This window comes from Montipora foliosa, chromosome 3 (assembly GCF_036669935.1).
Source record: "Montipora foliosa isolate CH-2021 chromosome 3, ASM3666993v2, whole genome shotgun sequence".
NCBI classification, from domain to species: Eukaryota; Metazoa; Cnidaria; class Anthozoa; order Scleractinia; family Acroporidae; genus Montipora; species Montipora foliosa.
Window position 1 is genome coordinate 9,892,430 of NC_090871.1, and position 25,000 is coordinate 9,917,429.

Here is a 25,000-nt window from a genome sequence, read left to right on the forward strand (position 1 = left end):
ACTGGAAAGAACGCGTGTGTAAACATTCAAAACAAGCATAATTTCGATGTCACTAGTGCATGTAGATTTTAGGAGTTTATAGGAGGCAAAGTCGGTATTAAGTCCTCCTGGAAGTAACGTTTTGTGTTTGAAAATGCCTGTCTTGGGTACCTCAGAAGCCAGAACGGATTACGGATACCAGCATATCAGTTGAGGGATGTCCTGGTGATGCAAAATGTCGACCAACGGGAAGATCGCTGTTTGTTTGTGTTGAACGTAAGTGTTCTCTGAATCGATCTCCCAGGCGTCTTCCTGTCTCTCCAATGTATACCTTGTTGCAGGTACGACATGTGATGAGATATACCACGTTGTAGCTTGTACAGGTGTACTTGGAATTGATGGTGATGTGTTCCCCAGGAGTGTTGATTGTAAAGGTAAAGGTACACCTTATTTAACGTCGGACGTTCCTTTACTCTCTATTCCCCTAGGAAGCTGACGGTGCGCTCATTTTAGCTGCCTCTTTCCAGCAGTGCTCCGTTTTAAGGGTATTAAAAGCTACTTAGGCTACACTGAAGGGAAAGAAATTGAAACAAGGGTGTGAGATCCGGGGATTGAACTCGGGACCTCTTGCACCAAGGCTGCGCTCTAACCGACTGTGCCACCCTTGGTCCTTATCGTAGGTGAAGCATTGGTGTGGGCGCAATTATTGCAGCATGACTGACCACATGGAAACGTACCGCAATCTTCGACAGAAGCAGTTGTGTTGTTTAGATGACTTCTCACCAAGGAGTCACGCAGGTTCTTATCGTGACGATGCGCACACAATGCCATACTGGTTGGTAAAATGTCTCTAGTGTCTGGGTCATCTCGCAGCAAATGGAAGTTTCTGGTCATGATTTTTTTGTCCAGTGCGTTTGTGGGATGGTCCGTCAAGACCAGAGGGATGGTAGGTTGAGCATTAGGTACATCTGAACACTCTGAAATGATGGCGTCATGAGGGATAGCTGATACTCATTCTTGCGCTCACTGAACCACATTTGACGGATAGCCATGGTGTTGGAAAAAGCTCGCCATTTCTTTGCTTTTGTTTTCAAAGTCATTCTCCTCACTGCAGATGCGTTGTAAACGGAGAAACTGACTGTAAGGGATGGAATTCTTACAACAGGCAGGGTGAGAAGATGTGTAATTCAGGTAAGACTGAGTGTCAGTTTCCTTGTAATGTATGCTGGTGAGGAGACGATCAGATGTTGGCTTCAAGGAAAGGCAGCTGCACATCCGAAATGACCTGGGTGAAATTGAGGCTGGGATGAAAATTGTTGACAAAGTGCGCAAAATCTTTGATCTCCTCTCTACCTCCGGAAGTGGCACCAACAATGTCGTCGCTATATCTTTCGTACAGGGCTGGTTTTGTTCCCATGTACTGAGCGAAGATTTGTTCCTAGACATGATACATGAACAAACAGGCATAATTTAGGTCCCAAACGGCTCCCCATCGCTACTCCTCCCGTTTGCCGATAAAAATTCCCATTGAACGAGAAAGTATTTAACCCATTGACTCCCAGGGGTTCCCCATTGACGAATAAAATCGTAAGTTTGGCCGGTTTAGACAGAGTAAAATACTAAGTCTAGCCGGTTTCGGCCGGTTTGGACCTCAAAGGGTTAATGTAAGGACTAGTTCTGCCAAACGAACCAGAGTGTGGGTTGGTGGTTGCAGGATTTGTTGAGAGCATGCGTCAGTGCCACGAGGCCATCGCCATTGGGGATGACAGTGTACAGAGATTTCACATCCATAGTGAAAACATAGTTGGAAGTTCCCGGAAAGCGAAATGAGTTGGCAATGCGGAGCAAGTCATTTCTATCTTTCACGTAGCTTGGTAAGCTCTGGACCAAAGGAGTGGTGAGCCTGTCCAAGTACGTGGCTATTAGCTCAGTTGGGCAGTTACAGCCGGAAACAATAGGTCTTCCAGGGTTCCCAGGCTTGTGGATTTTCTGCAGATATGAAATCTAGACGTACGAGGATTTTCCATGGTAAGATTGACGGCTGATGCTGGAGGTTCGCCTTTTGTGATAGCCTCCTTAACCACTTCTTGAATTGTTTTGTTGTAATCCATGGTGAAGTCACGGTCTAGTCTTTCATAAAAAGTGTTGTCCGAAAGTTGCCTTTCCCCCTCTTGTAGGTATAGAGTTCGGTCCCAGACCACCAGCACTCCCCCTTTGTCAGCTGGCTTTATGACGATGTCAGCGCGGTTGTGTCGTAATGATGTAAGAGCAGCTCTCTCTTCTTGAGTCAGATTGTCCTTCACAGGGTGATGTTTAAAGTTGAGCTTTTTCACTTCACTCCGGCACTTGGAGATGTAATGATCTAAAGAACCGAACTTGCCAGGAGGTGGGGTCCTGTGTGGGTTCCCAGAGGAGATCCTCAGCGAAAAGGGAAAATAATGGACTGACTGCAAACAAGCTACACAGTGGCTTATGTGGGCATTTGGTAAATGCAGTTTCAAGAATGTGCAAAGCATCAACCACCATTACAACTGTTCCTATTTTGCAATGAGAAAGAATGTAATAACCAGAGATTAAAGCAACACAAACAAAAAATTTGTAGTTCATGAGATAATGCACCCAGCAAGTGTAAAAGGACAATTCGCAAACATCGTTGTGGTATTCTTACACATGTACAGTTACTGTACCTAAAAATACCACTTCCAAGACCTACATGTAGATCGATACTGGCATCATTGCAAGCTGGAAAGTGCCCAACAGGAGGCAAATGCTGTGGCCTATTTGCATTAACAGATGTGTGGTGTAAAGAAGACTGCAGAAAATATTTGTTAAACCAATGATATTAATGTTCTGATGGCTATTGACTGGTGGAGGCAAACCTGGAATGATGTTGCTCCACAAACCCTTAAGAAGTGCTTACACAAAACAGGACTGCATCTCTGAGACAAGATAATTGAGGATGGCCCAAGGTTTCGAGGGAGAAGATCGAGCTGCATCATCTTACATGTACTGGATCTGCAATCCGTAATGAATTGCATTGGTGCTCAATGCTCCGCTGAACATTACATTAATATTGGCCAAGACAAGAAGAACTGCAGTTTGTTCTGGACTTATAAAACCAAACTGGAGGCAGTCAATGTGGGAAGTAGTTGTTCAGTATAAATTATTACTGGACGACGCTGTCTACCTTGTGAATGCTTCTGATGGACTATTGACAGGGAATGATGATTTTGACAAACTGAAGGTTGTGAGCAGCCAGTCATCAAGTCCCTGACAGAGGCAAAGGGGCCAGGGGAACAGTTGCATCACTTCATGCAGTTTCATGGCTATCACAGTCTTGCATTGTCTATTGACTACACTGAAGTAATAGCTATCACTAAGTGCCAATGAAACAGCCAATATATAAACATAGTTTGCAGATTTGTATCTGATCAGAATTCCAAAATACCCAACAGTAGTTGTACTTTTTTTATTAGAAAGTACTGCAACTCAACTTTTCAAGTTAACAATATTTAGTACAATGATAGAAATTGCACACTTTGTACCTCCAACAACAATGTAGATGTCAACGTGCTTTGCAATAATATGGAAAGTACTGCCGTAATTTTTGAATGGCCGTAATTTTGAGGACAGTGCCTACTATTGCTCTTGCGCATACGTTCTGCGCATCTCAAGATACTCGGATTTCCTATCAGTCGGTGGTGCTTATTAATACAGGGATATTTTTGTGCGGTTCAAAACTATGCGGAGAACATATGTTGCCTGTTTTAGGTTTGCTGTTTTTTCGTTTTTTGCTTATTACTTCGTAACAGCGTAATACCGTTTTGTTTCTTTTCTTCACTTCGCAACTGCGTAATACCCTTTTTTGTTTCTTTTCACTTGCATTTTTTTATCAGCCACTTGTTTAGGGAGGGGTGGGAGACAACGGAAAGGGCAGCAATGGGATTTTCCTTCCTTTGCTTTACGGAGTCTTCAATGTCGTGAGTTTTTAAACGTCTCTTCGATCCATGAAATGTACCAAATGTACGAAGCGCGGTACATGTCTGTCCTTTTGCTTTTCCGGCTTAAAATGTCCATCGTAATAGCGTAGTAATGTGCTGTTGAACAATCACATATTGGCGTAGTTTTGTAATGTGAAAAATATCGAGCTTGACAAAGCCCGTACATTTACACTGTAAGATGTTCATCATAACAGCGTAATAACGTAATGAAAAAGTAAGATTGCAACGTTGCACAAACACGGAATGGAAAATCCTTACACACAATATTTACGGCGTAATAGCGTAACAACTATCATGAAAGTGTCGAGCTTGACCAAGACCGTACATATACTGTGAAAGTGGTTCATCGTAATAGCGTAATAACGTAATGAGAAACTATTAAACTGAAATTAAGAAAGTGGCGTTGAAAAACCATGGAATGAAACATCCCTGTAAGATGTTCATCATAATAGCGTAATAACGTAATGAAAAACTAAGATTGCAACGTTGAACAAACACGGAATGGAAAATCCTTACACAAAATATTTACGGCGTAATAGCGTAACAACTATCATGAAAAGTGCCAAGACCGTACATATTCTCTGAAAGTGGTTCATCGTAATAGCGTAATAACGTAATGAGAAACTGAAAATAAGAAAGCGGCGTTGAAAAACCATGGAATGAAACATCCCTGCTAAATTGTTGACGTAATAGCGTAATAACTGAATAACTGCGCCTAAAAATTCCAGCTAACCAAGCCCCTACATTAACTCTGTGAAGTGTCCGTTCTATTAGCGTAATTACGTAATGAACAACATAACTAAAGATTGCGACGTTGAACAAACATGGAATGGAATACTCCTAGTATTACACAATGTTGGCGTAATAGCGTAATAACGGGCAACAACTTTCCAGCTTGACCAAGCTCCAATAATAGCACGTTAAAATGTCCATCGTAATAGCGTAATATCGTAATGACACACACAAAGAAAGAACATAAAGATTGCGAATCGGAACAGATGGAACGGAACATTTTTACTACAATACTTGGCGTAATAGCGTAATAACTGCGGAAAATATCTGGCGTGAAAAATGTCCATCGTAAAGCGTAATAACGTAATGAAAAGAAGAGATACAGATAGAAACGTTGAACTATCAATCATGCATGCAACGGCGCAACCCTACTTCCCGAGATCGAAATGTTTGGAGATGAAATGCACTTTAAACGACTGAGTGTATCTAACGTGACCAACCCCGTAGAATAGTCTGACCTGGCTCAACAAACGATTTGTATGTAACGCTACGCTACTGCGCATCAACCATTTGTCTTTTTCTTAGTAGCCTAAAGCGCTGAGGAAATGAAGAAGCGACGACTCGCGGCAGCCTTTACGCCAGATGCAGTTCAACAACGTATTGATCAAAGAAACAAAGCCCAGGACGAGTTACATGCTGCCTTTTCTTTTTTACATGCTATCGACATAAAATCGATTCTTGCAGATAACTTGGTTATCACAGAGGATCAGGCTTTGCTTTTGCTCTCTTCAAAATTAACGTTTCGAGGAGTTGTGCTTTTGAAAATGGCCTTAGATCATATCCCCATTACCGTTAGTGTCATCCCCAGAGGAAGTACAATACCTCTTCGCTTTTCCATTGCAAAACAAATCCTTGAAAAAAAACGGTGTCAAGTTGTCAGAGGCTGAAGTTCAGATTTATGCTCGTATAATGGAACGATGCTGCTCAGTGTTTTGCGCATCATTCAAATTTGAGCTCGACGATTCTTTATGGGAACTCACGGGTGAAGGCAGCTATCACTACAACAGATTCATTGTGCCACCAGTGGAGTCATGCCTGCATTGTTATAACGCCCTGGCAATGAATAATATGCCTTCTAAAGCAATAGTTTACGGGATAACGGGTCCTCTGCCGGCAACGAAAGTGATGCTTTGTTGTAATCGGTGCAAAACAAGCTATGGAATAGCATTTTTTTCCGACGAAAAGGGTAAACATCTGTACCCCAAGAAGCACGAATCTCCCTTGGTGGAAGCCAGCAATGTAACATACGTAGAGAAGAATCTGTACAAGTGGATTCCAAGTCTTGGGTGAGTTAATGTCATATTGACAATCAAACAGACGTTTTGTATGTCTAGTGTCGCTTGATGCCGCTTTGAGAATGACTTGTATACCGTACATTTCCTAAAGAAACGACTTCCCAAAAGTGACCTCGAAAAATTGGGACTGAAATGAAATCTCGAAAGTAGCTTCTAATAAAGCTACTTATTAAAAGTAACGAGGGTCGTTCCTTTCTGAAATTTACGGCACTTGTTTACAAATGGGACTGTCACCATTATTAGGAATTTTTTTAATTTTCCTTTACTTTCCAGAAATCATTGCTGGGTTTCATTTAGCGGCTTTTCGGAGGCATATAACGAGGCATTCGTAAACAACATCATTCGTTTTTGTGATCTGGGTTCTCAGTACGTGTGACTTGTTTCAAACAATGTCTGAAAAATGAAGCATGGAGAGCATTGAGCCTTTTGGGTACCCGCGGATGTCGATTTCTTCGCGGGTTTTCCATCAAATCGAAATTAAAATTGAAATCATGACTTGTATACGAGAATTGTTCAACGTGGTATTGTCATGGCACAGCTTAAGCAACTGCGACGACGACGGTAGTGAGAAGGTAATAATAATAATAATAATAATAATAATAATAATAATAATAATAACAAAAGGGGGGCGCGGGCTGAAATCAGTCGAGCAAGAATACAAATTCGTCAAGATAAAGGCTGCTCTGAAAGTCTTCAAGAATCTGGACCCTACCATTGCAGTTGTGAGAAAGTTTGAAGAAAGAGCAGGTGAGGTGGGACACCATTCATTTTTAAAGGATAGCATGAAGTATGCAGCAGAGCTAGGTCTTGGCCTGGACCTTGAGCACCCGTCACCCTGCATCACCCAGGGGGGAGTAACAATCACAGACAAGAAGACCAAAGTTGCTTTGAAGGAAACTGTAGAAAAGCAGAATACGCAGGCTGTGAGGGAAGAGAGGTGGCAAGGAAAGCTACACACAAGTAGGTGGGAGGATGAAAGTCTGAGTAAAGCAGGCTGCTTTGCTTGGCTTAAGGACTGGACGTTGTGTCCGTCTTACACCGTTGCAGGAGTGATCGAGCTCTACGAGCAACTATTGCCAACACGAATATATTACAGTCACAAGGTGCGAGCCCGACCAGCTACTGAAGTGGCATGTAGGCTATGCAGTAGATCAGCAGAAACAGTTCAGCATATTCTAGCTGGATGTCCCACCTTGGCCCAGAACAAGTACTTGGAAAGGCACAATAACGCCTTGAAGATCCTGTTCTTCGAGATCCTGAAGGACGCAAACCTTTTTGACAAAGTCCCACCATGGTTCTCCCAAGTAAAACCCAAACCGGTATATGAAAACGACCAGTTTCAAGCCTACTGGGATGTCCCGCTCTATGCTGAGCACACCGAGGGGAGAGCAAACAGAATCGATGCCCGTTTTATCGACCACCAACAGGAGAAGGTGATAGCACTAGAGATGAGCTGTCCATGGATTGATATCCGAACAAGTAAGGAAGTTGAGAAGACAGCCAAGTATGCCCCCCTAAGATGGGAGATAAAGCGACAGTACCCTGGGTACGATGTGCAACAATACAACATCATTATTGACGTGCTAGGTGGATGGTCCACAGACATGGAGGAGGGAATGAGGAATTTACTCGGGTCAAGAGTGAGAACTAAAGGAGTCCTGCTAAAGATGCAGAAATCGGTCTTATCAAGCTCTCTTAATATTGCCCGCACTTTTAAAGTAGTCACATAAACTTTACGAGCAATATAACACGAATTTCATTTCAGCAAAGGATATTATTGTCAAAAAAAAATGTATCATTATTATTATTTTTTTAATTTTAGCAGTCACTTATTTTATATTTTTACATAGTTTAATAGATTTAGGTGGATAATACTTTTAGAAAGATATTTGTAAATAGGACTTGAACATGGTGTTTTTAAGGAGCTCCTGGGTTACGATTAACGCCCCAGGTAGCTTTAAGGTATTGACATTCAAAAGTTTTAAACTGTCATAATAATAATGTTTTGGTCGCAAGCCAATCTCTTTCTATGTTAGGGAGGCCCCATTAAGCCACCTTGTGATGAAGCATCTCATGGATGCTGTCTCAGTCCATGATGACTAAATGGACCTTTGCTGTGCTAAAATAACGGCATAATATCTGGAATGTCACTGTTTGAAATGTTTCTACAGATGCAATGAAGGAGAAGGCAACAAAGTAAGAGACACTTTGTCAAAGAAGCATGGCGGTTGAGGTACTTTTCCAACCATTTTCGGTTGAAATGCGGTAACTCCTTGGAATAGTTATTACCAGACTAATCAGCGTTGACAAGTTGAGGCCCGAAACCAACATGGCAGGAGCCCGCGGCCGACTTTAAATGGCCCGCGTAAACGACAGCGGTTGCTGCCAAAGCTTTTTCAACCGTTTCAAACAAGTTTGATAGAGTATCAAGCCGGTTGAAAAAGTTGATCAACCTAACCAACGAAAACAGTGTTTTCCCAATAGACCCCGAAAAAACTCAACCAACCCAACCAACTAAAAACGGTTGATCTCAATAGAACACAACCTAAGTGACCAGAGCAAAACAACAGCAGTCTTCAAGGAATTAAAAAAGGACAAGAAGAAGAAGAAAGGTTAACAGTGAATCTCGAGAGGGCTGGATGTTGCAATGGTGTGCTTCACACCTCTGCTTTTCGGTACAAATGAAGGAATGAAAGCGGGAATATCACATGCTTTTGAAAAATATCGCTGACAAACCACTTAGATTTTAATTATATTGCTTGTTTATCACAATGTTTATTTAACATGAGGCGCGGTGGTAAAATGGACTGGCCTCTAGAATGCCAAATAACCAGCGATCTAGCAGACTTTTCTTAATAGAGGGCGCAGGTTAGTAGAAAACCTTAAACTTTTCAATCTCACGGCTCTGTTATCATTATAACAAAATGATTATTATGTCATGACGACTGAGTGCCGTGATTACTGAACACTTATTACGTTATTACCCTCTTATGACGGGTTGCAGTGAGTACTAAAGGCTTATTACATTATTACGCTATTACGAGTGAGTATACTTACACTTTTCATTTTCAATGCTTGGTTGGTAAGTGAGTTCTAAAGGTTTATTACATTATTACGCTATTACGACAGAGTATACTTACACTATTCATTTTCAATGCTTGGTTTTTGTGAGTACTAAAGGCTTATTACATTATTACGCTATTACGACTGAGTATACTTACACTTTTCATTTTCAATGCTTGGTTGTAGTGAGTTCTAAAGGTTTATTACATTATTACGCTATTACGACTGAGTATACTTACACTATTCATTTTCAATGCTTGGTTGTAGTGAGTACTAAAGGCTTATTACATTATTACGCTATTACGACTGAGTATACTTACACTTTTCATTTTCAATGCTTGGTTGGTAAGTGAGTTCTAAAGGTTTATTACATTATTACGCTATTACGACAGAGTATACTTACACTATTCATTTTCAATGCTTGGTTTTTGTGAGTACTAAAGGCTTATTACATTATTACGCTATTACGACTGAGTATACTTACACTTTTCATTTTCAATGCTTGGTTGTAGTGAGTTCTAAAGGTTTATTACATTATTACGCTATTACGACAGAGTATACTTACACTATTCATTTTCAATGCTTGGTTGTAGTGAGTACTAAAGGCTTATTACATTATTACGCTATTACGACTGAGTATACTTACACTTTTCATTTTCAATGCTTGGTTGTAGTGAGTTCTAAAGGTTTATTACATTATTACGCTATTACGACTGAGTATATATACTTACACTTTTCATTTGCAATGCTTGGTTTTTGTGAGTTCTAAAGGCTTATTACATTATTACGCTATTACGACTGAGTATACTTACACTTTTTCGACACTTTTCATTTTCAATGCTTGGTTGTTGTTGTAAAGTAAAGTAAAGTGGTGCATTTATATAGCGCCCTTTCACTAACGTCTCAAAGGCGCTTTACAATGATCAATTTACCCCCAGCGGACTGGAAGCATATACAGGCGCAAATTGCAGCCGCTTCTAAGCAGTCCATGCATGCTGGTACTCATTTTACCGACCTCGGAAGGATGGAAAGCTGAGTGAACTTTAGCGGGAAACAAGGTCACCAAATATTCCAGTCTCGGCAGAACCGGGAATGGAACCCGGGACCTTAGGGTTGGAAGGCAGAGATCTTACCACTGCGCCAACCCCTCCGCTCTACTAAAGGACTAAAGGATTGTTACCTTATTACGCTATTACAACAGAATATTTTCACTTTTCATTCTCATGACTTGGTTATCGAGAGTACAAAATGCATATTACATTATTACGATATTACAATAGAGTATCCATACACTTTCCCTTAATTTAGTGCGCTATGCTCGATTAGGCGTATTTATACATTATTACGCCATTGCATTGATCGGTTATCGTAAGCAATAAAAGCTTGTTACATTATTACGCTATTACGACTTTTTCAAGGTTCACTTACGCTAACTCTATCACTTTCCAGACCATTCGTTATCGCGAGTGTGAACAACCTTTTAATGCTATTACAACGAACAAGTTACTCTCGCATTTTAAATTTTCAACACTCAGTTACCGTGATTGCTAAAGGCACATTACTTTATTACGCTATTACAAGCACGTTACTACTAACAGCTCATATCCTCCATGATTACGAAAGGTATTAAACCATTCTTATGATTGCCACCACAGTGAAATCCAAGATTGCGTGTATTTAAGGCAACCAACATACTTTATTCTTGAGAGTAGCCCTTACGCTATTACGACGTAATAACCAAAAAAAAACAAAACGTTAAATCTATACTGGGCATGGTATAGCGGAGAAAGCAGAACTTAGCAAGTGCTCTTGGTATCCAAAAAGGAAACTGGGGGTAACCATGCATTTTTCAGAAATAAAATGCGTGGCTTCCCCCAATTTTCTTTTTGAATTTCAATAACACTTGTTAAGATCTGCTTTTCCCTCATAGTCAGTAAAGTGCGCAAAAATACCTTTAAATTTATTTTAGTAGGTACCGTCCTTAACAGGAATATACAATAATTAAGTTGAATAAAATCAGTGCCATGTAAAAGATCGGCAAAACTCTTTTGCACGTGAAAGTTGTTTCACTTGTAGAATTTTTATTTTGCATGCAAGATACTGCCATGAATTATAAGTTAAATTGATCGTTGAATTGTGTACTTTGCAGACAACATACATGTAATTATTTCCTTTGAAAATTAAATTTAATTGTTCACAACTCAATGGTTACCAAACGAAAAACAAACTGCCCTACTCACAGGCCGAAATCCGAAATTGACAACAGCGCCCGATGAGAACACGTACGCTGGTTTAGTTTTGAGCTTGTTCACTCAATAAATTATATAGAACACGATGGTTCGAAAATTAAATAATATTAAAGAACACTCAAAGCAATTGTACACAACACAATAATCAGGAAAATTGGAAAAAATGTGATGTCACTCACCTCCAAACACAAGATCATCAATATAGTCGCGTGCATTGCGTAAGTTTGGCTGTAATGACATCACACGTGAAAACATGCACTTTCTTTGGTCCCAACTAAAATCTCCGGGGAACCTTACATTACACTTTTCACAGCACAATAGAGAATTTGTCTGCCTGCTGCAATACTTTGCACGGCATTAAGCTGGCTGCCGTGAGAGCCTCACGTCTTCGCTCGGCTTGCTCGTTGGCAAAAATTCAAATGATCTCATGTACTTGTTAAAGCTCTGTGTCCCACAGCGACAGACTTCCTTAACAGAATTTTTCAATTGATTTTGTACCTGGAACGTGTTGTTTTAGTTAGAGACATTCCTGCCTTTTCTGGTTAAAAAATCGACTCACTGAGTGAGTTTATGCCATAGTTTATATTGCTCATGTTATGTAACTTGGGAAAACCCCATCACAACATTTTGAGGGGAATTGTTTTTTTTGTGCCAATACTGTATTTTTGTTCAATACAAGACTCTCTTTAAAGCATTTACTTGGAATACCATGTCGCGCAGAAGTAGACTGTCGGTAACCTGTCGGTCAACTTGACCGACAGTCGGCCGAAAGGTTTTTTGGGGAGCTCTTCTTCACAATTACCGATAAATTTTGGAAGATTTAGAAACAAACTGCAAGGAATGAATGGATTAATTAAAGCGATGTTCAAATTTGCTAAGTATGGAACAAAAGAAGTACCGTAATTTGTTTCTGCAGCCATTGAAGTCTGGAGGGCTCATGACAATGGGTAACGTATTTGGTGAACATCGCTTGGTGTTTACAAGTAAAGTCAATAGGTCACCAAGCAATAAAGTAGTAGTTTGATTTGGTACAGGTTGTTGGATGGCAAATAACGTGAATCTATCGATGCAGTGGTGACACACAAGGTGATACCAGTGGGCCAAGGGAGAGTGAAACACTGGAGTAGCGAGAGAGAAAACTTGTGAAAACCATTCTTGTAATTACTTGTAATGTGGCTAAGTAAAATTTAGTCCTCCTCTTACCAGCTGCAAAGTTTCTATGTAAATTAACTGTGTTATGAATAATGCGGTGACCTTCCTCTAGGTTGCTAATACAGTGTATGAAGACTGTGAAACAATTGAAAAATTGACATTTGCGGGTCATGCTCGTAACAAGAACAGCCGAAAGAATAAGACAGTTTGGGCATTTCCAACATACTGCTGCTGGGAGTTCTGTACTGGCGATGTCATCATGTTGTCAACATGCAAGATAAAATTTAGATTTACTGTCTTATTCATAACATTTCCAGAAGACTGAATCGATCATCTTCACCATTAATTTTAGCTGCTATTGTCAAATTGGGCTTTCACTTAGAACGTGGGCTTGAGTTTCTAATTTGGCGAACAACATTAAAAGTTTCACACTGAAACCCCAACTCAGCTCCCAACGCTTTGGTTGCTCCACTGCATGTTATAAATCCGGATTTTCATCTCTGTAAGAATTGAGCCTGTTTTTCTGTTGTTGTTGGAAAAAGTAGTTTCATTATAGAGGAAGGTGAAATGTGTTGCCTCAAGAGGTCAAGTGAATTGCTTTTAGCCAATGAAGTCACTGCCTCGTAAAATGTTCTATTGTCCATTTTAACTCAGATGCCTTTCAGGTATTCCAAGTAATTACCTAATAACTCAATTTATTTTGACACATATGGCTACAATACCAATTTACAAAGATAGAGATAACATGGATTTTGCAACAATTTAACGTTTCAGTCAGATTATCCGGCACACCGATGGCTCAGTTGGTTGAGCACCGGGCTGTCATGCGGGAGGTTGTGAGTTCGACACTGGCCAGACCTACACTCAGGGTCTTTAAATAACTGAGGATAACGTCACTGCTGCCTTTGTAATTACATCTGCAAATGGTTAGACCTTTAGGGTCTTTAAATAACTGAGGAGAAAGTGCTGCCTTTGTAATTACATCCGCAAATGGTTAGACTTTCAAGTCTTCTCGGATAAGGACGATAAGCCGGAGGTCCCGTCTCACAAATAACTTCCATGTTCATTAGTTCCCTGTGGGACGTTAAAGAACCCACACACTATTCGAGAAGAGTAGGGGATGAAGTTCCCGGTGTTGTGGCTGTGCTCTGTGTGTATAAGGGTGGGTGGGTATAGCAGGTCCACATCAGGTGAATAGCTGCCAAAATTTCAACCTGCTCAAACAAACAAATAAATAACAAATAACAAAATATCACCGAGATGTAAAATTTCTTATTTAGGATCCTTCCATTCTCTTTTGTGTTCGTCCTGTTTTAGGTTAGTGAGTTCCCACGTTTGTTTTGCATCTGGGAATTTGCATTTTGCTGCACTGAGCGAAGTCAACTGAGATTTTAACAATGCTCAATAAAAACACTTCAGCCAGGGTCAAATGAATATGAAATAACGATTATTAATCTGGACCGTTGACCCCTGAACCACGCCCCATTGATGAGTAAAATTTAACCTGCAATAGAGGACGTTTTCGGTGTTTCCAAAGTCTCATCTAAACACGAGGGGGAGTTGGGAGAATTTGAGACAGTTATGCAAACCCTCGACTGCATTTCGGGTTTGCATACCTGTTGAGAATTTATAATTCTCCCAAGTCTTCCTCGTGTTTAGGTGAGGCTATGGAAACACGGGAAACATCCTCTATTGCTTAAATTGTATATCCATATTAAAGAAAGATTGCAATCCATTTATCCCAAGATAGAAATCTGTAAATGTTCTTGCTTTGTCTTACCAAGTCCCTGACAAAGTACATGTCATTGATTGAATTTGTTTCTAAGGCCCTTATTGGTGCATACTACTTATTTTAATAATGTTATGCACCACAATTATGCACCTAAAAAACAATTTGTTTTTCAGATTGTAGATTTAGAATCAAGCCTTGAAACTCCAAGAGCTCCTGTTAGGAAATCTTTGGAAGACCTTCTGATTGATAGATTACCCAGCCAACCACCGGTTCATGATCTTCAGGTGTGATAACTATAATTATTTTAGTGGGACTTTTTCAGAACAGAAGTAAACAGGATGTTTGATGAATGTCGATCCCTGCCAGTTCTCTTCAGAGACCAGCCTTTGTATGTTATATAGATCTCCCAAATACAAATGCCTTTTTGTAGTGGTGATTTTTGTGCAATCCACATAATTTAATGTAGTTACTCAAACTATTGTCTAGACTAGTCTGTGCAATGATTGTCTGAGGCCACCAGTGCAACAATGCAACAAGAAACTCATCCAACAAATGCACAAATACCACCTGTTGACATTTCTGTCCCAAACATTTGAATGTAGGATGTGTGTCATTTAGTTTAACCTTTTCACCTCTGAATAATATTGTTTCCCATTGACAAGTAAAATTGTTACAAAACAGTACAGTGCAGTCTAGTTCTCCTTGGTATCCTGAAGTGGACCAAAACAAGGTGTATGACAACACCTTACTGCAGACTGTAGACCTCAGACTGCAGACTGCCTACAAACAGTGCTGATAAACAGTATTTTAAGTTTAAGCACCCATTTCAAATGGTGCTGATAAACAGTATTTAAGTCTAAGCATCCAAAAAGGCATTTTAAAACGGTTAGCTAATTCTGATCAATAACTGTGATTTAGGGTTAGTCTGTAGTCTGCAACTGTCAGACACCGGCCAAAACATGTGGTAGTGATCCTGCTGAACTCAAGTTTTGACTGTGTGGACATCTTTGCCTGTCCTGCCATGCTCCCCAGCAGGTTGGTGGGGTAGAAGGAGTATTACCGGTACATGTATATCTATAGGTGCTGCCCTTAGGAGGGAAAAGGGTGAAAGGGGACATGAAGTGGTTGAGTGAAAAAAAAAAAAAGGAAATTTAAGGTCATCACAAAAGCGCACGCAACCAAGGCTAGGGTTCTGCCCACCGTGAGCAGGCCGGATCAGAAAATTCCGCCTGCTCCCAGAACCAATCAGATTGCAGGATTTGTTGAATTCCGCCATAATGTGGAATATTTGTACTGGTTTCGTGCATTTTGTGTACAATAACTAATACAGTTGGATAATAATCAGTGATATGATACTATACATACTAAAATACCTAGTAATAAGATTTACTCTTACATGTAAACCTTTAACCTCTTGATTGTCAGTTAGGATGACGACAACCAGTGAGAAAAAGGAGCCTAAGGGGAGCTAGAGCCACTACCCCTTTCCCTAGTTGGAGCATCACATGTAGATTTGCCTCTGTCTAACACCAGAGAATTTTAAGTTTTTCCTCATCAATGGGGAAGCACTTGGAAGCAAATGGGTTTACTTAACAACATTGAGGTTGACACTGAATCTGTTTATATACAGAAGTTACTTTTTAGTAGACAAGAGGTTTGGAAATAGAATGCAATAAAAATATTTCTCTTTGAAACGTTCAGTTTGTAAGTCGCTTAAACACTGCATTCGCTATCGAACGTGGTGCGAGTCAACAATTAAAAAGGTGATTTCAGAGGGGAAGGGAGAGAGAGAGGGAAAAAAAAGTTATTTACCAGCTAAGGGGCAGTCCATATAGCGAAGAATGTGACCGCGGTCTTGAAAAAGCTGCTCTCAGTCTGCGGTTTTGGGCAGCGTTTTCAAGACGTTCAACCAACAGGCTTTTCAACTGTTTGATTTTGTGATGGAAATTCACATTGCTTATCATAGCAATCTGATTGGATGAATTTCAGCTTTGACGGGATTTTCATATATGAAAATTGTTCTACGGCACGCAATGCCTGTCGGTTGAAGGTGGTCCTTTAAACCAGTTCTCCACTGTACAAGTGTACAATAACTAAGTGTATAATATTGTGGAATATTTGCACTTGTTTTGTGCATTTACTAACTTGTTACTAACCCAGCGTGAGGGCCGTACTGGGGTATATTGGCCCAAGGTCATGGCAGTACGGACCGAGCGCAACCAAGGGCCAATATTCCCCAGTACGGCTCGAACTAGCTTGATTAGTAAGTAGTTTATTATATGGCTTTTTAATTACCTTTTGCTTTGTTTTTGCAAGCCTGTAATCGGCCCGTGGGCATTACGGGAGAATAATGCCCTACAATAATTAGCCAATCAGAGTACGCGTTATATCGGCTACAAACACAAGCCATATAATAATGTATGATAATTAATTTAATACAGTTGGATAATAGTAGGATTTATTCCGAGTACACCCGAGGCATTAATAGGGACCTTAAGCACTGATGACGCTGACGACGATGACGACAGCTACAGAACACAACAAAACAATAGGTTTTAGCAAAAACAATAGTTCTGCACACCCCGCAGGTGCGTTTTACATTTTGATACATTTCTTTGCTGTTCTCGTCTTGACAACGACCTGAAATGATGAAATTTGAGGCTATGTGGCTAACGAGATCAGAGAGCAACTAACGATGAATTTTCAGTTTTCGCTCTAAATACCCACACTATTCTCACCAATGTTGTTCTTGGAATGTGTATGAATTTCGCACTTTCCAAGCCGAGCGACGTGGAGTAATTGCAAAATTATTACAGTAACAGGAAATAATATTTTTAGACAACATTCTCGTAACCTTCTTCGTCGTCCTTGCTTAATCACTCACTGAAAAACTATGTCCCCATTAACCCTTTGACGTCCAAACCGGCCTAAACCGGCTAGACTTAGTATTTTAGTCTGTCTAACGCCAGACGATTTTACTTCTCAATGGGGAACCCCTGGGAGTCAATGGGTTAAGGTCCCTATTGATAAGTCTCTCCTGCAATTTACTTGCTTGTATATACAGATTGCACACGAGTGGGAAGAAGCTAAATTACCCCCCAATTAGCAAATAAACTTGTCTGGTGTTATTCAGAGTAAAATCTATAATAATTACTCTCACTCCGGTAGGGAAGGGTTATTAATAATACATTCATCCTTTTATCTCTTCGATTCTGTTTTATCAGTAACCTTTTATACTTCATGTGATGATATTAAATTTATCACATATACAGGTTAAGCTGGTCCTGTCAGACCCAAATAATGTGGAATTCCGACAGTCTTTGCCACAAAGTGCCAAATTATTTTTTAAGTATCAAGAAGCAATTCACAAAGACCCCCCTGAGAAATGCACAGAGAAAAGGGTAATCACACTATCCAATAGTATTGAGATTTTTAAGGGGGCTTTTCTGTTCCAGTGCAAAATTAAGGCTCTCTGTGCTTTTTTCACCAATTGCCAGTATTTTCATAACAGAATTATTGCCAAACTTGCACAAAAGTCTCTGTCACATTGGCATCAATTTGGAGTGCCTCCTGAGCAAATGTTCTCGAACAAATGAAGGTCCCTCAATAGATTTTTCTGGCAGTTGAAACTTGTTAGTATATCTTTTTGCTAGAGCCCCAGTTTTTCATCTTTTCTATAGTGCAGTAAAATATATTCAAACCTCTCTGTTCATATTAAAACACTTTTGAGAAAGGCTGCAGCTAGTAATCAGTAAACAACTTGTTAAGGTTGGTGCCTACTGATTGAAAGGTATTTTTCTGCGGTTTATGAATATGCGGGAAAAGCAGATCTTAACAAGTGTTATTGAAATCCAAACAGAAAATTGGGGGTAACCACTCATTTTTCAAAGATAATTGGTCTACAAATTTTGTAAAATGCTCTAGAATACAAAGCAATGTATAGCTGCATTCTTTTCCAAACTGAAACTAAATTATCTCTGAAAAATGCATGGTTTTCCAATTTTCTGTTTGGGTATCAAGAGCACTTGCTACGTTCTGCTTTCTCCGCATAGTTTGAATTAAAGTGGTACTATGATCAAAAACTCATTTCCTTTTTTTCTTCAGATTTTGAAAGTGTGTTCGCTTAAGACCTAACTGGCAAAATTTTGAGCTTTGAGTTTTATCCAAAGGTTGTTTATTTTGAGTGTAAGTTTTGGATTTCACGGTTCGCCATTACTCACGTTCAAAACTGGCCGATTGGACCTCAGAGGGTTGGATCTAGAGAAAATGACGTCATTTACTCACTAGCTTAAATTTCAGCGTGTAAGCGCAATTTATTATAAATGCAAAACACAGGTTTAAAAGTCTGAAAGCCTGAAACTCCTGTGCTGCATATTAATTTGCCCGTGTACAAACATTGCATTTTTAAACTAGTGAGTCTTTGACGTCATTTTGTCCTCGACCCAGCTCTCTTAAGATTTTACAGTCAGTAATGGCGGACCAATAAATAAGAAAATTCCAGTTAAAATAAACAGGTGTCTTTTTAAAATCAGAACTTAAAACTTGGGTCAGTTAGTGTTTAGTTAACATAGTTTTGAAATCCAAAGAAAAAAAGAATTGTTTTTTTGATCGTAGTACCACTTTAAGCTGTGCAAAAATATCTTTGCATTAGCAAGAAACACCACTAGGAAACCTGAGTATCTCAAGATGCACAGAAGGTTTGCGCAATAACAATGGTTGACACAGTCCTTAAGTACAGGAATTGTGAACACCAATATTATTAGAAACCAGAAACAAGTAAAACCTCATGGGTTTCTTTTTGGCTACTACGATTCCAAAATACATTTTTTCTGTCTGATTTGAATAGATTTAATTTTTGATTTGAAATTCCCAGGTGAAATTGGTAAGAGTCAACATGGACTCTCAAGGATTCCAAGAAACATTCAAGCAGACTTGTGATTTATTTGCAAAATATCAAATTGCTATCCACAGAGATTCTCCTGGTGACTGTGGCAAATCGCAGGTCAGATTTTGTTGTAAATAATTTACAAAAAATTGTGTCTTTAATACATCAGATAATCATCAAAAGGTCAACAATGCTGTCCCTGTTTAACCTCGGACCTTTTGCAATAAATTTACGTAAAAATAGGCAGAGTTTTTTACAATCATTTGTACTGGAACAGAACTTTTCCCTTTTTTACTATAATTGTAGTTGCATGCAATAATGGAGAACAATTCCTATTTAAATCTAGTCAGTGGCATTCTAGCTTACAGCCATAAAAAATAGAAGTATTGAACAAGAATATCACACTTTTCATTCACCTTCCATTCACATATTACTGCTGTAAAACCAACTGCATTTTCATAGTGCAATACTTATTATATTGGCGCAGAGTTTTCGTAAGATTATCAAATCTTTCTTGACAACCCTGAAAAAAACAAACATGAACTTTAAATATTAAATTTAGAACAAAATTATGGTCTACGCTTTGTAGTGAAATATTGTTTTTACATAATAGTGAGATTAAATAAGTACAGTAAGAATTCATGCTTAAAACCCAGTACCCCAGATTTTTAATCGGACCATAATGTCATTTGAGAACCCAGTGCTTTGTATAGAATTTAATCTTCTACACCCAAGGTTGAATTTTTGTTGAAAAACTCGATAATAATAATAATTAATTCTTTTCGAGTTATTGGTGGAAAGGGAGGATTACTTTGCCCAAAAAAACAGGAAATTTACACAAGCCATAGGAAATTAACTAAGTATGTAGTTAAAGATATTTGTTGTAATAATTAGTAAAAGTTACAGCCAGTATCTTCTGCTTTCCTTTTTACAGTTCAGAAGATTTTTGGTGGATTCACCTCTAGAGGTAAGGCACCAAAGGTTGCTTAATCGATTAACTTGCTATTTCTAACTTTTTATTAGATGTTACAAAAAAAAAGGTTAATAGTTTCTATCTCAATGGTATCTTTTTTTTTTTGTTTTAAAACTGGTTTCAAACAGTTTCAATCCCTCCATCTTTTGCTGCAAACAACAATATGATTGGTAGGGGGAAAAACCTATGCATTATTAATTTTTTATCTCTGTTGATGTCGATGTATTTTCATCCTTTAGAGTAAACACCCTTATTCTCTACCACTACATTCTCAAAAATTTGACTGTGCAATTGCTAATTTTCAAATTTGTAGCATTACACTGAATCAGGGGCCCCACCCATGGGATTTGGTTCATTTCATCAACAGTATTTTGTCGATGGTAAGTATTGTCTCCCTTTAATGATGATGATGATGAAAGTCTAATGATGCTAAAGTTATTCCAGTTCATCCTGCTAAATAAAAATTACCGGTAATAATGTTCTCTTGCATCAAATTCGCAGCTCCTGGCTGCCTGTACCTTCTGATTGCTGAGGAGAATCAAGGATCACTGTAAATACAGAGGGGATGACTGGGCATAAAGTTTTGCCTAGTGCATTTTTTGTAAACTGATTAAGCCAATCAGTAATTGATTATTTCATTATGCGTGTATCTCAGCTCTGCGCCATTGTATAGTAATGTTATTGTCTATTATTTTGTTTTAGAAAGCAGTAATTGAATTGCAATTTTTTGAAAATGACCACAAATCCCTTTCATTTGCAAGACATGTTTCTATATGTCGCACTTCTTTTTCACTTTCAAAGCGATTTGAATAGACCATGAGCAGTCCCTCTTTTGCAGCTGAGTTTAATAGTTGAGCACAAGGAGAATACAGGCAAGAGAAATAATGGCCATGTGAAATCTGGACATTCTGGAAATCTGGATTCGCTCTTCCTTGAATCCAGATTTTGCACATCCACTTTTCACTTGCTTGTATTCTCCTTGCGTAGATAACAAAACTTTTATGCTTCAATACTTAAATGATAACAATGAAAAGAAACGTGGTCAGAAACACAGTGTCAGATCTCTATTTCCTAGCTGTTTTGTTTTGTTTCTGGTAGGTAAACTGATAGCTGTGGGAGTGCTTGATATTCTCCCTCGCTGTGTGTCTTCAGTGTATTTCTTCTATGATCCTGATTATGGCTTCCTATCCCCAGGTGTATATTCTGCTCTCAGGTAATTACACTCATTTTGCAGATGAATTAGTGGGGTTCATGAATAATAATTGATTGACTTTCAGTTATACTGTTATTAGAGGCCCTGACAAGGTAAATTCCGACTAGCAACATGGCCCAAAAAGTAGTGACAGCACATAAAATGAAATTCCGACAAAAGACATCCTTTCCCAGCAAAATTCCGACAGCCGATTAAACCCCGACATGAGTGATTTTAAAATTCAGACAAGCGACATGGGACCCCCCTTCCTGTCAGGGCCTCTTATTAGTATCACCCAACTATTGGACTAATGCAAATCCTGCATTTTAATTGGCTATGCTACTAGAGGACTATTAGTAATAGTCCTGGAGTAGCGAAAAGAGTGACGCTTTCTTTAGTTTTATTCCCGAATAACTATTTTTCAAGTTGCATTTGCTGACTTTATTATTGCCTTTTCTGTGCGACTAGTTTGGGTATCAATACTAAAACAATATTGGACCCCTCGCCCTCAAGGGCCATGGGTCAATAGCCCATTCGACTTCGCCTAATCGTTAATTATTATTGTTACTGTCATTGCCGTTGTTGTTGCTATACACCTTATTCCAAAATGCCCACCATTATAGCATTCTTTTCTTTGCTTGCAAATTAGCCCTGTTGTTGCTTCGTTCAAGGTTTTGAGTTTTTAGTATTAAGAACGAGGCAACGAGGGCTAATTTGCAAGCAAACAAAAGAATAATAAAATGACGGCCATTTTGGTATAAAGGACGGTGTATTGATATTCTCGTTAAGCATGGTCCCTGGCTGATTCTCTTGTGTCTCCCTCTAAATAAATGCTGATCCACGTACACATGCTTTCTGTAGCGGCTCTAAACAACATGTTGCATCAATCTCTCAATCAGTTTTCCGTGCCCACATGAACTTCTGAAAATAAGTAACCGCAAAGCGGCGAGGAAAATATTATGCCACTTTTCACCGAGATTGAAAAGGATGATTGTTTTAGTCAGGAATCAGCCCATTACCCAGAGCCTCCATCTTCCATATTAAAGTTAACCTTATTCCGTATCTTTCTATAATTAGAAGCACCTCACAGGCGGGGAATTTGCGGGGACTTTAGTTGGTGTTTTCACATTAGCCAATCATAAGAGACCTATCGTCAGCCATTTGTTACATCACATACGTATGTGACGTGTGTGAACCACTTCACGCATGTTCTCAGCCACATACGTCAAAATATAGTAGTTCTAAAAATAGAAAGATACGGAAAAGGTTGACTCAAGCGTACAATACAGATGGAAGCTCCGGGTAATGTTCTCCTGTTTTAGTATATACACACGAAGTGATCTCTCAACATTTGCAGAAGAAAACCATCCAAAGTCGATTTAATTGACATCTCAACTCATGCGTGGAAAACGTGCGGTACAAAGCATGCGCGAAAGTGTTTGCAGAAGCCTCAAACATTGTAAATCTAAATACCTCGTCACAAACTAGCAAAATGGTCATTTAACACCGTTCAAATCAGTAATCAAGATCGAAAGTCAGCTTTTTGAAACATTTTCACCGTTTGATCAAAGTTTTGGCAGTTCATTTGAAATGGAAATTGAAGTTGCATTCACAGGCAGTCCAAACTTGGTATACGATTTATAGACTTTGTATGAAAAATTAACTTTGAGCAGATCGCGCTTGAAGGTTGTCAATTGACACCCAATCCTCTCATGCGTGATTGACATAATACGTCAATCATTTTGCGCACGCAGATTATGGCGGGAAACAAAGGAAAGCGATTTTAGCGCTTTTAAAATTACTCGCTCAAATTTTTTTTTCGGGAAAATTTACTTCACAGCCCACCGATTCAAGATTTGCAAAAACCAAAAGATTAGAGCGAGACGCCCAAATTTACCTTTACCGAGATCTTAAGGCAGTGCGGTTTTTTTTATGGAGATTCCGTCCGTTGCTTTGTGATGCGAGAGCAATAATTATGTGGGACGAGATCACCGCGAGTCACCGGTCTTGCTCCGCTTTATGAGGGGAAATTAGGGACCTTAAGATCTACGACGGCGACTTCAACGAAAACGTCACCTCAAAATATCACTTTGCTTTATCAGAATTCTTTCGCGGTTATTCTATGTCGTTCACTTCTTACAATTTGGGCGAAGTATCTTAAGAATAAATTGGTTCGAGTAGTTACAAAGTGAAAATGGAGAATGAGAGATTCTCTGTTGCATGCCCACGTTGTCGTCAAATTTGGTAATTTTACGTCGTCCTTATGCAGAGTACCGCAAGAATCCGCCCTAAAATCCGTGCTGCACGTGCAGCACGATTATTTATGCTCTTTTAACCAATGATATCATTGTTTTGCGCCGTTGTTATTGCCGTCGCCGTCTTAAAATCTTAAGCTCCCTATTGACAACCAACGACAGCGTAAAAATTCATAAGTCACAACCCGTCTAAAACGGACACATTTTGCGCTCCAAATGCACAGAGAAGACTTGAACAACCGTAGGTAGAGGTAAGTAAAGTTTATTTCTACGTTTACAGCTTACTTTAGCATTCACAAGCTCAAAGTTACACGAGCTTGGGCTGCCTGTGGTGCAGTTATTGAAAGATCCACCTGAAAATGGCTCATTTTTACCTGTGTTAATATTGGACGGGATTGTCCAATAGACAGGGATTCGGGTGTTGTATGGCATTGTCCCTTCAAATACATAAGCCCACAAGATTCAGCATACAGAGTATATAAAGACCCACCCTGCCAGCAGAGACTTTCTTCACTCGACGAGAAAGAAAGGACTCTGCAGAAATCGTGTAAAGTCTGTATTGGGTATGCTCAAACCGTTGCTTGGAGACGTTTCAAACCCAGGCCAACTCTCGATCGCACGCGTAGACGCCATATTGATTTTTGTGCTGAAGGCTCGATTTTGACCTTCGCCTCGTCAAAAATATGATGCGCCGGTCAACCGGTTTGACCGGAGTTACTAGCCCAGAAACACGATTTGTGCAGAGCCTCGCTTGTTCGCCCTCTGGTGAGTTTTAGTGACGCTCTTCTCGCAGGATGAGTAAACCCAACAAATAGACGAGTTCACGCTCTTGAGTGCATCATGGGTAAACAGGGCAAGATGGAGAGAAATTCAAAGGTTTGTAAGGAAGTTAAAACATGAAAAGTACTCATGATATGCAATTTTGGGTTTTTTATTCTCCAAAACAGAAGATATGCGCTCAAAGGTGTGGCAGAATAAATTTGGCGAGAATGGCTATTGTAGAAATTATTTTATTAAAGAGAGTTTTCTGCCATACATTTCCTGTAATTCCAAAGGCACAAAATTACAGAGAATGTATGGAGACAAAAAAACCAATATTTAGGAATTCCAAAGAACGGATACCAAGTCTAGTTCATCTCAGTTGTGAACATGAACTTATTTGTTTAGTTTATGAAGGCGAAAGTCTATAAAGTAGAGTCATGCAAAGTAGATTTTGCTTTAAATGACCTTGAATTTCCATACAAACCTTTGAATTTTCCGCCATATTGCCCTGATTACCCATGATGCAATCAAGAGCGTGAACTCGTCTATTGTACAATAACCATGCTACATTATTTATTTTGGTAGGGAACTCTGTTTTACACGTTCACTTCTAAAAGCCACACCATCAATCGCGAGCTACTATATGGGTTTCTACATTCATTCCTGTCCT

General features: G+C 39.4%; 1 protein-coding gene across 3 annotated transcripts in view; it reads left to right on the forward strand.

Moving 5' to 3' along the window:
* LOC137996697 (arginyl-tRNA--protein transferase 1-like) overlaps window positions 1–25,000 on the forward strand; it is a 37,745-nt gene that overhangs the window by 5,041 nt on the left and 7,704 nt on the right. Inside the window, exons 7-13 of one of the 3 annotated variants that reach the window (XM_068842232.1) lie at window positions 14,437–14,547; window positions 17,536–17,664; window positions 19,137–19,265; window positions 20,083–20,115; window positions 20,435–20,501; window positions 21,220–21,334; window positions 24,916–25,000. The exon at window positions 24,916–25,000 is cut by the window's right edge and continues 15 nt beyond it. In XM_068842232.1, coding sequence (XP_068698333.1) covers window positions 14,437–14,547; window positions 17,536–17,664; window positions 19,137–19,265; window positions 20,083–20,115; window positions 20,435–20,501; window positions 21,220–21,334; window positions 24,916–25,000 — 669 coding nt within the window. The remainder of the gene's footprint in view (window positions 1–14,436; window positions 14,548–17,535; window positions 17,665–19,136; window positions 19,266–20,082; window positions 20,116–20,434; window positions 20,502–21,219; window positions 21,335–24,915) is intronic. The other 2 variants (XM_068842234.1, XM_068842233.1) reach the window with 2 other exon arrangements.